The sequence below is a fragment of the Zonotrichia albicollis genome, chromosome 17 (assembly GCF_047830755.1).
Source record: "Zonotrichia albicollis isolate bZonAlb1 chromosome 17, bZonAlb1.hap1, whole genome shotgun sequence".
Classification (NCBI taxonomy): Eukaryota; Metazoa; Chordata; class Aves; order Passeriformes; family Passerellidae; genus Zonotrichia; species Zonotrichia albicollis.
The window spans coordinates 3,495,422-3,508,882 of NC_133835.1; the positions used below are offsets into that span (position 1 = coordinate 3,495,422).

A 13,461-nucleotide genomic window follows, 5' to 3' on the forward strand; every position below is an offset into this window, starting at 1 on the left:
ATTTATTGCTCTGGAAGAAATAAATGTCTGTACACTCTGTGCCCAGTCCAGCAGTGGTGAGTGCTCTGCTGGCACAGACAGAGCTGTGCTCTGAAAAGACTGGGAGCTGGTTATTATTTTATTATTTCTGGTGAAAGCACTGTGTTCCAGCACTTGAAGGAAATCAATACTCCAACCATATCCAGCCTCCTTCCCAGCCTGTTCCCACAGAGAACCCCAGGAATGTTCTAGAGCACAACAGAGCCTCAAAACCAAGAGCAGGGGGATAGGCAGAGGTTGGAAATGGCTTTCACACACTCCTGGATGTCCAGCTTTAAGATTATCCTGATATTTTCATCTATTGGAGATTTCCAGCAGCATTAAAGGGACCTTCACGCTGGCACATTCATGTCAGAGCTTGCAGGGCATAAGGAGAAGATGTGTGCAGATGTCAGTGGGTGTTGGGAAGGATGAAAGTTTGACAAGGAAGTCTCACAGATATGTGTGCTTAGCAGAAAGATTTTTAAATGTGGAGTCTGATGAAGGAATAGAGATGGAAGCAAGTTTTGATAGAGAAGAAAAAAATTGCTGAGCCAGTCTTACTGGATAACCAAGGAGGCAAAGGCTGTGTTAGTTAGAAGGGGATTTTATGGCTTAGAGCAAAGGATAAACCCACCCCAAACAAGAAGATGTTTTTACCAAGCAGAAAGAGAGCACAGGCAAACAAGTCAGCAAATGTGGCAAGTAGAAAAAAGGTCTCAGAATTTTCCAGTGCAAGAAAACTGAAAAACAACTTCTACCTTAAACTGTAATGTACTGACTTTTAGTGATTGGAGAACAGTAATATGAATATGGTAATTATAGTAGTTATTATAGGCTATAGATAAAAGTTAAGGTATAGATTGGTTCTGCTGTATGTAGATGCTCAGCAAAGAAAAGTCTGTAATGCATTGTAACCAAAACCAAAGGGTGTCCAGGCCTGCCTGCAGCTGGAGCTCTGTCACCCATCGACCCTGGACTGCTGGAACTTCTTGGATACAATAAACTGCATTTTGGAGAGCCCCTGGAGTCCCACATCCCTCATTTCAGCTCTTACAAGTGGGGCTTTCCTGCATGGTGCAGGGGGATGGAGCATTGTGTGGCTCTAGGGAGGATGGAGGATTTGTACACCAGCGCAGGAATGGTAAGGGTCCTGCTGGTAGGGACAATTCTGGGAGGTTGTGGCCTCAGTGATAAGAGCAATTGCTTTAGGAACAGAGGAACATTGCTTATCATAGAACCACAGAATAGTCTGGGTTGGAAAGGGACTTAAAGCCCATCTCAATCCATCCCCTGCCATGGACAAGGACACTTTCCACTGTCCCAGGGTGCTCCAAGCCCTGTCCCTGTCCTTGGGCACTGCCAGGGATCCAGGGGCAGCCACAGCTGCTCTGGGCACCCTGTGCCAGGGCCTGCTCACCCTCACAGGGAAAGATTTCTTTCTAACATTTAATCTAAATTTCCTCTCTTTCAATTTAAAGCCATTTCCCCTTGTCCTATAACTATCTTCCTTTGCAATTAGTTGTTCTCTAACCTTTTAATAAGGTTAGAGAGACTCTAATAAGATTAATAAGACTCTCTAAGCACTGGAAGGCCGCATTGAGGCCTGCCCTTATGGACGTGGCTGCTTTCAAACCTCCAGGAACTCTGCTGGGTGGATTGCTACAGAAAGAAATGCGTCTAACTCTCCCATGGAATGGAAATAAATAAAAAAAGAGAGGAAAAAAGGACAACTTTTCATATCCAATGAAGAATTTATCCATGATTTTTAAGCTACCTCCTTCATGGCATCACTTCAGCAAGCCTACAGAGCTGAGGGAGCCTTGAGCTGCCCTGGGCACACACTTTAGGGCAGCAGGGAGCTGTGGGGCACTGTCACTGTCCCAGCCCAGATGTGCACGAGCAAGGAGCTGTTTTGTGTACTGGCCTGCAGTGGTTGACCCCACACTCCCTGCTGGGGTAGTCGCTGTCCCACTCAGTGCTTCCTGGGGGGTTTGATGCTCCAGGAGAACGGGGTCCAACGCTGTTCTGGAACTCAGACGAAATATGGGAGAAGTCCTGCAAGGTGGAGAGCAAAAGGAGGGTTACAGGGGTATACAAAGCAGGAGAAGTGCAGATTTAATGACAGTGCATAATCACATTTACAGGCATTGTCCCCAAATCTGTCAGTTCAGAGCACAGGGGGAGCCCCAGGGACAGAGGGAGGTCCAAGCCCAGACATGGTGTCAGTGCAGCAGCACATTTCACATCCCTGTTCCCTGCTCTTTTTGACAGGACCCCCCTCCTTGGGGCTGGCAATAGCTGTGGGGGACACACAGCCACAAAAGCCTTTGGGTTTTTGCAGTCTGGCCACAAAAGCAGTGTCCAGTGCAGCCTAACTCCTGTGCAGTTCCCCACCCCAGTGCTCAGGAGCAAGGGACAGCCACACAATCAATACTGTCCCCATGAGCTGCCACCACTGGCAACTCTGCCAGGACACTGAGGGGCTGCTCAGCTGAAAGCTGATCAGTAGTCCCCATTTTTTGGGGGTGAGTTTAATTAAATTTATATCCATTAGGCAATGTATATAAACCAGATTCATGAGAGTTACCTGGCAAAGAACATGATTTGTTTGAAAATACCCAAATTAGGGCAATGGAAGGTATTTTTTTCATTTCTGTATTTTGTTCACAAACTATGTGGAATGGAGTTTCACAAAATTCTGCCCTCAGCAACAGCTCCTAACCCAGTGAGTGATTGTGAGGATCCCCAATAATGCTCTCACCAAATTACAGAAGCCACTTTGGCAGTGCAGAGCTAAAGCCCAGTCCCTGTGCTGGAGAAGTCAGGATCATTCAGGTTGCAGAAAACCTCCAAGATCATTGTGTTGCCATTAACTCAGCACTGCCACCCCACCACTAAACCCTGTCCTCACGTGCCACGTTTACACATTTTTTGAAAGCTTCCAGAAATGGTGACTCCACCACTTCTCTGGGCAGCTGTTGCACTGCCTGATAACCCTTTCAACAAAGACATTTTGTTTCATTTTCAATCTAAGCATTCTCTGGCACAACTTGAGGCCAATTCTTCTTGTGCTGTCCCTGTTCTTGGGAGCACAGCCCGACCTGGGGCTGTCTCCTCCTGTCAGAGAGCTGTGCAGAGCCAACAATGTCAAAAATGTGTATTTTATGATTGGCTTTCCTCAAATATTCAAATGAATATTATATGTGTTGTGTTAAAAAGTAATGCTGTAATAATTTTTTAGTAGTGTGTTAAATATAGTTTTAGGTTATAACAAAATGTTAAAATAGAAACTATGCTATGTAGGATACTTTTTTAAAGAGAGGACTTGCACCAAGATAGCAGCCACAGGACAACTAAATCTTTCAGAGAAAGAGAATTTATTGCTCCATTATCAGGAGAAATGAACTTCTTCCCTCCTCACTCAGTCGAGTTAGGATTAAGAGGAAGAAGCTGACACTGACCAGACAGAATCCTGTGTTTGAATGGAATTTATGCATCATGTATGAGGTGTAAGAATATGCAACAGGCTGTTGCTTTTAAGGGTTAATCCTCTGCTAATGTGGGTCCTTTTTTGGGCTTATTTTGCCCAGAAAAAGGTACCCAGACCGTCTATAACTCTTTGTTTTTATTGTCTTGTATTGTCCTAATCCAAATTTTCCAAATTATTATTACTCTAATTATATTACTATTTTATAATCATTTAATTATCATTAAACTTCCAAAATTTTAAAAAACAACCGATTGGCATTTTTCACACACAAGTTCCCCCCCGAGCCTCCTTTTCTCCATGCTGAGCCCCTTTCCCCATCTCCCTCACCCCCTCCTGGTGCTCCATGCCCCCAGCCCCACGGAGCCCCACACTGACCTGCTGGCCGGGCGGCGAGGCGTTGATGGGGGGCTGTACCTGTAGTGCCATGGGGGGGGACAGGAGGGGCTGCTGGGGGACCTGCTGCATGCTGAGGGGCTGGGGCAGGAGTGAGCTCTGCGGGTGGTGCAAGGACAGCTGCTGGTGGAGCGGGGGGCTGATCTGGAAGGAGGGAGGAGGGGAGGCACTGATGCTGGGCAGCAGGGGCTTGGAGGGCAGCGTGCGGGGCAGCCCCGCGTGAGGGTGCCCACGGTAGCTCTGCAGCTCCGATGGGGACAGGAAGGAGCCCAGGCCGGGGTAGGGAGAGGATGCCTGAGGAGGCATGGGGTACATGGGCTGCTTGGGAGGGATCATCTTGGATGGGGGGTTGCTCTGGGTGCTTTTCGTCTCCCCCTGGTCGGCAGAGCTCTGTGGGGAAACAGAGGAGGAAGTGGTGAGGAAGGGAAAGAGGAAACAGTGATATGCATCCTGAGATATCCATCAGTGCAGATAGCCACCCATGGGCTATCCCCCCCAGGGACTGTCTTAGCAAACCCCTCACTAGACATTGCCCTACACTGTCGCAGACATCTTTTATGAAAAATCCTTTCCATAGGATTTTTCCTCCTGAGAAGCTGAGAGGCCTCAGGAACAAAATGTAAACAAGGATTATCTGCTGCTGTGGAATGCAACAGGTGGATCTTTGATTGGCCCATTTTGGATGTTTGTAATTAATGGCCACTCACAGCCCAGCTGGCTTGAGCTCTCTGTATGAGCCACAAGCCTTTGTTATCATTCTTTGCTATTTTATTCTTAGCTAGCCTTCTGATGAAATCCTGTCTTCTATTCTTTTAGTATAGCTTTAATGTAATATATATAATAAAATAATAAATCAAGCTTTCTGAAACATGGAGTCAAATCCTCAACTCTTCCCTCATCCTCGGATGTTCACCCCTGTGAACATGGTCACACTACACCACACCTACTACATGGCAGCCCACTTCCACTACGTACTGTCTGTAGGAGTGGTATTTGCAATCCTAGCAGGCTTTACCCACTGATTCCCTCTATTCACTGGGTACACCCTCCACTCAACATGGATCCCCATGGATCCTGCTCCTCTCCCACCTGCCCCATGAACTGCCAGCCTGGCAGCAGCTGAGTGCTCACAGCCTGTGTTTGGAGATTGTTTATCCACAGGTGATTGTTTCCATAGCTGGAAAATTAACCCCAGTAACTCAGCTGTGCCTTTGACAGAGCCTGGAGCATCAGGGGGAGTGAACCTGACACCCCAGGTTTAGTTTTTATATTTTTCAGATTCTGTGCTGCTTTAGTGTGTGGGTTAGGGCTTCATATGAGGGGATGGTGAGCTCTGTGCACAGAGCAGGGAGACAAAACAATTCCTGCTCCAGCTGGGCACCAAGGGCAAATGATCCAAATCTCAGCCCAGAGCACAAACACCGTGGGCTGGAGAGAGAAAAACAAGCAGGGTGGGACTGCATGGGCTAAAGCTGGGATGGGACAATGAACTGCAAGGTGCAAATGGAGCAGAACTGATCACAGTGACAGACCCCGTGCCCGGTCGTGCATTTTGGGGCCATTTTGGTTCATGTTGGGTGCAGCCCTGGCTGGGCTCTGGTGCTGCCCAAGGTGGATCCATGGAGGAGATCCTTTTGATTAATCCCTGCTTTATTCTTTAGCTCTGTCCAGCCTCTGCTCTAGGTCAGCCCTCACAAGGCATCAAACCAGTGCAGAGGCAAACTGCCCCCCAGCAGCTCACTGCTTTGGGTGGTTGACAAACCCATTCTGCTTCCAGCAGAGTACAAATGGGTCTATAAACCCTCTGCTTTCCCCATCCTGTGCATCCCTGCAGCCCTGGTGGATCTATAATGCACAGGACAATCATTTTGGCAGGAAGGAGAGAAGAACTAGGGGAAATTTTCTGGGTTGGACAATGAGGGTTTTGTCCTGTGATGCGCCCTGTGATGATAGTCCTGATTCTTTCTCACCCAGCAGTCAGAACCACACTGCGTTGCTTTGCTGAAAACCAAGTTTTGCTAAAGAGAAAATTGGAGAAATTGAGAAAATACCCAAAGCCATAGAGCCCATGCCTCCCTTCACCCCACACAGGGACACTGATGAAACCCCCCTGCTGCTGAACCCATCCAAAGTGGGGCCTCACTGCAGCTCTCTAAAGCAGATGACAGCCCAGCTCCTGCCCTAACTATGCCACAGAGCCTCTCTTTCAGCCCCTTGGGAAGGTGCTGATGCTTTGATCAGCTCTGATATCACAATTACACAGCATTTCTGATAAATGTGCCTCTCCCTGGGGGCTGCTGTGGGTTGTACCCTGTCTGTGAGTGTGCTGTACCTTGGAGACAAGGCTGGCCCGGTACGCAGCCAGGGCTTTCAGGTACTCCTTCTTGGCAGCTTCTGTTTTCCTCTTGTATGCCTGGAAGGACCAAGGGATGGGAAATCATTAGTAGAGGGAACAGGGGGCTGCTGGGCTTGGCTGCACCCACCTGTTCAGTGGGAACCCCCTTCAGTGGGGCTCTGTGCATGAAAAACTCAATTCTGCTGCAGGGGAATTTACACCAAACCAAGAAAATGAAGCCCCTGGATTGGACCATGCTGGGAGTTTTGATCTGATCCCGTGCTGGGATCTCTGGTCAGAGTGGTCTGTGTGTTTAGACAGGTAAGAGACACAGTCTGATTTTATAAGGTGAACACAGTGAAATCATGTCCCAACAAGAAACAGAGTAAAGAGTGATCCAGTCTCTTGGAAGAGCAAGACAAAAGCCCAAATCCTCAAATGACAGGACTGTCTTTAAAGTGCCTTCCAACTCAATCCATTCTATGATTCTGTGATGATGACCAGTTTAAAAACACCTGAGGCAATCAGAATTCCTAAAGTATCAGTTTGTTTTCTTGGTTTTCCCAATATTCTCCTTTACAGCTTAAAACCCCAGCTATTCCCTGCAGTCTGGACAGCTGGGAACTGCTTTCTGATCTTACAAAAACTGAGATTTTTGCCTTGTGTTATGACTTGGTGAGCTGGAGATTGCAGGGAAGCAGCAAGTACCAGGACAGTTCACTTCCCCAAGAAAAAATAAAATATTTGAAAGAATGAATTATGGTTTATTTTTCCATTTTTTCCCCATAATGAGAAATGTCTCTTGATCATGTCAGTGCTGGTCCCTGTCCTGCCTGGATCCTGGTTCTCTACATGGAGGTGAAGACCTGCAATAAATAATGGTGTGATCCATTCTGCCCCCAGCAGTGAGTCCCCATGGGATGACACAGATTAAACTGAGCAAAGGAGTTATTTTAAAACTGAATAAAAATTTCAGGATAAAGGCAGGAACTCCCAGAGAAAATACCCACCAACCCTCTTTTCCACTGGAAACCTAAATCCTTCCTCAAGTGATGCACTGAAAGTTGATTTCAATTAGAACAGATTTGCATGTATTTAATTCAGCTTTAAAACCAACAACAGCTTTCAGCAATTGAAATGCTGAAGCCTGGTGGGTACATTCTCTGCCCAGGATGATTTAGGTTGGATATTGGGAAGAATTTCTCCATGGAAAGGGTTGCACAGCCCTGGAACAGGTTGCCCAGGGAGGTGGTGGAGCCACCTGGATGTGGCATTCACATTCTCTGAAAAATCCCTTCACCCAGGGTTTTTCTCCTGGGAAGCTGAGAAGCCTCAGAGAAAAGGAAAACAATTCTTATCTCATTTGCTTCTCCTGTGTTGTGCTCACATGTTCAATGTGTTTGGAGATTGTTTACCCACAGGTGATTGTTCCATTGCATTCTGCTGGGAGTTGTTTTCACTCTTTGGCCAATCAGGGCCAAGCTATGTCAGGACTCTCTAGAGAGTCACCAGTTTTCATTATTATCTTTTTAGCATTCAGTCAGTATCCTTTCTGCATTCTTTAGTATAGTATAGTATTCTTTAATATAACATAGTATCATAGAGTAATAAATGAGCCTTCTGAGAACACGGAGTCAGATCCATCATTCCTGCCTTTGTCTGGGGGGAACCCAAATACAAGAGGTGGCTGTGGCAGTGCTGGGCTGACAGTTGGACAATCCCACAATTCTATGATTTAGCTTATTTCCCCTGCAAATTTTCATGGCCATGGCAGACTCCCTCCCAGCACTGACCTCTGAAGGGAGAGTAACCTTCCAGCAGTTGAACTGAATGTGAGTTTAAAATCAGTACAGATAAATTCTATTAAAAATGGATTGAAAGCCTTATTTTCATTGCTAAATCACAGTGAGTCCTGTAATGAAACGTTTTGACTCGACACACTGGAGGTCTCAGATGGCAATTTTCTGAAATGGAGCATTTCTCTACGTTTGTCTTTGGCTTTATGGCATTCAGGAAATATTACATTTGCTCCATTCAGAACAAAATTACTTTTCAAAATGTCAGCCTGAAGAAGAGTTTGCCTGTGAAAAGTAACTATTTCTTCAAACAGTATCAGTTCCCTTAATAAAAGCTATTACCTTTCTCTACAATCTCCAGATCTTTTATTATAGAATCAAAGAGTGGTTTGGGTTGGAAGGGACCTTAAAGCTCCTCCAGTTCCATCCCCCTGCCATGGGCAGGGACACCTTCCACTGGGGGAGGTTTGTGCCCATCACAGCACCACAGAATTTATTGTGTTCAGCTGCAGAGCTGGTGGATGCTCTTAAATGTGGTACCTGATGCCCTCACAGCAATGAAATAGGAATTCCTGTATCTCAGTGTTTAAGAGAGGCACAGCTGGGTGCTGCCCTATGGAGAAAATTTTTAATTATTTTTCCTCTATAGCAGCAAAATACAAGAGTACTTTTACCTTTTTTTCCCCCAGTATGGTGGCAAAACAAAGTATTCAGAGCTATGCAAAGATAAATTTAATTATTAGCAAGACTTGCCTGGAGCAAAACCTGCAATTTCTGGACAGGTAAATGAGACTTCCTAAAGCTGAATGCAAATAAATAAATAACCAATAAAGTCTATGCCTATCTTCATCCCCATCACTCGCTTTTCCTGCTAAACTCCTCTTTTTTTAATGCCACTCTTCATTTGTTCTTGTCTCTTTTAGAGATCTCGTGTTGGGATGCGCTGCTGGGTGGGGTCTGGTGCAGGACTGGGCAGGGGCAGCCAATGGCTCATTGGAGCTCAAGCCTGGCCACCAGCAGGGTGAGCTCAGGGACTGTGCTCTCTGATGTTTCTCTGGTGAACTGGAAGTTCTGGAAGATTCCTGGTGGATTATTTTAATCATAGAATCCCAGGATGGTTTGGGTTGAAGGCAGTGTTTTGATCCACCCATGCCATGGCAGGGACACCTTCCATGGTGTCTCACCATGGTCTATTCCACCACTCCATGGGTGCCATGGAATTGGCATTCCTATGGAATTGGTTATTCCACCATCCCAGGGCGCTCCAAGCCCCGTCCAGCCTGGCCTTGGACACTTCCAGGGATCCAGGGGCAGCCACAGCTTCTCTGGGTGACGTGTGCCACCATCCTCATTGTAAAGAACCATCCCTAAGGGTCTCCTGTTGGGAATTTTGCAGTCCTGCCCTGCACCCACACAGGGCTCCCTGCCTGTCCCCAGGGAATCACCACGCTGACGTGGGATCTGAACAAAGCTCCTCACAAATCCTCTGTGGAAAGGCAGCTCTAGTGCAGCATTTATAACCTTTAAAATTTTAATTTAAACATTGACAAAACCACATTACTTTCTAATTAAATCCCATTTTCTCCCAGGGATTTTAATTTTGAAGTAATTTATCAGATTTAAGGATCCTCAAAACATTTTGCATGTTTTTCTTCCTAACCTGCCATGCCCACTGATTTATTTTCCTTATTCATTAGCAGGAGGATTCATTAGTCATTAAGTGAGTGGGTGGGTTGGAGGGAGGAGGGGGGGATAGGAAATAAAAATGGTTAGTGATCATGAAAACAAAAAAAAAATCAGAGCTGTAAGAAGCATATGTCGGGATCGTAATCCTGACACCTCTGTGTCTCAGCAAAGCAGCCAGTAATTGTAGCATAATGAAATGTTCTTGTTTGATAACAAGTTAATTAGAGAAGACAATTACTGCAAACCCCGCTGACGCCCACGAGCGGCTCCGTGTCGCGCAGGCACTGAGTGACAGCCGGAGCTGTTCTCTGTCACCTCTGCATCCCAGCCCTCCTGCTCCAGCAGGAATTCTGCTCCCCAAGCCTGGGGAATGAGGGGAAGAGCCCAAACTCTCCCCCAAAAATTCGAGTGGTACATTGAGCCCAAGTAGGAGGGTCTCTGCTGCAATACCTGGAGGAGTTTGGGGCGTTTTGCTTCATAATAAAGGTAAAACATCAGGAGAGGAGAGATGGGAAGTGCAGGAAAGGTGTCCAGGAGGAAAGCTGGGGGGGAAGACCAAGAGGAGCCACCATGATGTAGCAAAGGGGTGATCCTCTGTATGTAGGAACAGAAGCAAAATAGGCTTAAATTACACCAAGGGAAATGTTGGGTAAGCACTGGGAAGGCTTGGGAGCAGTAAGGGTAATTAAGCATGGGAAGACATTGCCTAGGGAGATGTGTAATCTCCACCACTGAGGGTTTAAGAACAGATTAGGAACACATCCATCAGGAATGGCTTAAGTAGAGATGATCCTGACTTCAGGCATCAGTATGGGCTGGTTGACCTCTTAAGTCTCTCCTTGCCCTTCTTTCTATGATTCCACGACTGGTTTTTTCTTCTCCTAAATGTGTAAATTTGGTTTTTATTCTGCTTGTAAATCTGCAGGGTTTTTCTTGTAACTATTATACACTTTCCTGCAAGATATGTCTTGAGATCACCATAACTTATGGCTTATGCATGAGATGTCTCAAAGCACATTCTCCCTGCCACATTCCCCTTTCTCTCCACATATCCTTACCACAGCCACTGGAAAGGCAAATAGGAAACACGGACAGGTTATCCTTATTTCTTCCCAGATCCTCCTTTCCTCCTTGCATCCCATTCTGTATGCACTTCAAGACTTATTCTGTCCCTTCCACCATTAAAACCAACCAGCCCAAGCTACACTTCCAGAAAAAAGCCTGTGGTCTGGATTGTAAGTCTTGAGGTCAACAATCCTGAGGGTACCTCCAGGCAAGACCTTGGCTGTGGGAACTATTTGCATGGTTTCAGGAGAGCTCCTGCTTTATCCTGGTGGAGACACAGTGCTGGGAAGCAATTCCTTTGGAGAATGAATGGAAGAGCCTGCAATGAAGAGGAATTGCCATTGGTTAAAGCATCCTGAGAGATTCCTGCTCTCCACTGCTTCGACTTCATGGGGTGGTGTGGCATTCACATTCTCTGAAAAATCCCTTCGCCCAGTATTTTTCTCCTGGGAAGCTGAGAAGCTTCAGAGAAAAGGAAAACAATTCTTATCTCATTTGCTTCTCCTGTGTTGTGCTCACATGTGCAATGTGTTTGGAGATTGTTTACCCACAGGTGATTGTTCCATTGCATTCTGCTGGGAGTTGTTTTCACTCTTTGGCCAATCAGGGCCAAGCTGTGTCAGGACTCTGGAGAGAGTCACCAGTTTTCATTGTTATCTTTTGAGCATTCTGTAAGCATCCTTTCTGTATTCTTTAGTATAGTTTAGTATTCTTTAATATAATATAGTATCACAAAATAATAAATGAGCCTTCGGAGAACATGGAGTCAGATTCATCATTCCTGCTTTCATCAGGGCACCCTGCAAATAGGGTGGAAGTCATCCCTCACTCCATGTGAGGGCATAAGTGCATTCCCAGGACAATCCACTGAAGATTCCAAAGGGAACGGGAGGATGACAAATCCAAATCCTAACCTCCAAGGAAAACCACACACTATTCACCTTCCAAACCTCTGGTCTTGCTCTCCAAGAGGGACAGTGACACTCATGGAGCCGTAAAAAGCAGATCTGACCTTTCCCATCCTCCCCATCACTATCCTGGTCTCCACCAGATCTCTCTGGAAGCCTTGTTTGGGGTTGGTGCTTTGATCCCTCTCTGGTGCATGGCTTTCCTCAATGCCCAGAAGATGCTGAAGCCTCTTTCCAGGCCAGGGCAGCTGCCTGGACCCTTCCAGCCCTCTCTGCCAGGGCTTTGGGGCTGCAGGAGGAAAGTGCATCCTGCTGTGGCTCTGGGGCTGACAGCTCTGTGCAAAGCTGGAATTGGGCAGCTGTAGCGTGGCTGTTCCTGTGGGATCTCTCTCCTCTGGTGGCTTGTGGGATCTCAGGATCTGAGTCCTGAGATGCCGGGCCTCCGAGACCACCCTTGGGGGGCCCGGGAGTCCTGGAATGTTGCCAGAAGTGTCTGGTGGCAGGACTTTGACCCTACACGGGAGACGACACCTTTATGAAGATAAGAGGACTTCACCGGGGTGAATGGCGAAAAGATTAGCTAATTAGAGGGTGAGAAACAGGGTTTAGGATTTATGTACAGGGGGGTTTAGAGAAGTAAGATGGAGGAATTGGGGTGTGTCCTGTCCTCCTTCTTCTTCCTCTTCTCCTCCATCTTCTTTGGCCACGGTGGCACCTTTGGATTGGTTATTACTGAGAGTGCACCCAGTAATGAGAATAAATGGTATTGGGGAAAAATGATAAATATTGTACACGTAACAATGGGTATAAAAATACGTGGCGGTCCGGAGGACGGCACAGTGTGCCCATGGCTGACTGCTGAGCGGATCTCTGTGCGGCTGAAAGAACATCTTTTAGATAAACAATTAATAAACATAAAAACAGAAAGAAGAACTGAAGCCTCTTCTCGTCCTTCGATACACGGGCTGCCCCAAGGCCACTCCGGGCCTTTCCAGGCCCCTCAAACAGCCGAGATAAACCGGACAGTGGCTCTTCCATAAAACAACTTCACAGCTGGTTCTCAATGCCTCTGTCCCACCAGAGACCCTGCAGTGTCCCGTAAGCAGCTGAAGGATCAGGGTCAATGAGCAGATGGATCTGATTAAATGGGTGATCTATTACTTTCTGCTGGGTAATTTACCCCTGGAGTGTGACTTGATCCCTGGAGCTGTGTTGTTCTCCAGGCTGTACATCTGTGTCAGAAAATCCTATTTGTGTTTGGCCATGGAGTCACTCAGCATTACTGAAGTGCTCCAGGTGAAGCACGAGCAAGAACTCATCTCTGGTATCTTTGTGTCCCAGGCTCAAAAACTCAACTGAAAATGCTGGGTTTGCCCTGTCTCTGCTCATTTCAGATGGGAAGCTCTGGGCTAGCCTGGGGATCATCCAGCAGATTGCTTGGGAGCTCCTTGGTTCCTCTGTTGTCATTTCCCCAGGGCCCATGGAAACACCTGCCCAGGGCTTTGATTTGTGGCTGGAATTGCTGACAAAGAGAAGCTGGTTCCAGAGAGTCCTGCAGCTGCCACCTTGGCATTGATCTCCACCATTGCTTGGCTCCAATCCAACCTCCTCTTCACCAAAATACTGCAGGGAACAGGGAAGTGCTCAGAGAGGGAAAAACAGAAATTGGCAGAGGACTGTGAATCCCACCAGCGACTTCTCTGCAGAGTCTCCAGCTTTACCACCGCCAGGAAATGCCCCTGAAGGAGGCACTCACCAGGGCTATGT

At 46.9% G+C, this 13,461-nt stretch overlaps 1 protein-coding gene across 2 annotated transcripts in view; it reads right to left on the reverse strand.

Moving 5' to 3' along the window:
* TOX2 (TOX high mobility group box family member 2) overlaps positions 1 to 13,461 on the reverse strand; it is a 174,494-nt gene that overhangs the window by 6,912 nt on the left and 154,121 nt on the right. For both annotated transcript variants that reach the window (XM_074553938.1, XM_074553937.1), the window contains exons 6-8: positions 6,237 to 6,317; positions 3,887 to 4,294; positions 1,946 to 2,076 (exon numbers count right to left, since the gene is read on the reverse strand). In XM_074553938.1, coding sequence (XP_074410039.1) covers positions 1,946 to 2,076; positions 3,887 to 4,294; positions 6,237 to 6,317 — 620 coding nt within the window. The remainder of the gene's footprint in view (positions 1 to 1,945; positions 2,077 to 3,886; positions 4,295 to 6,236; positions 6,318 to 13,461) is intronic.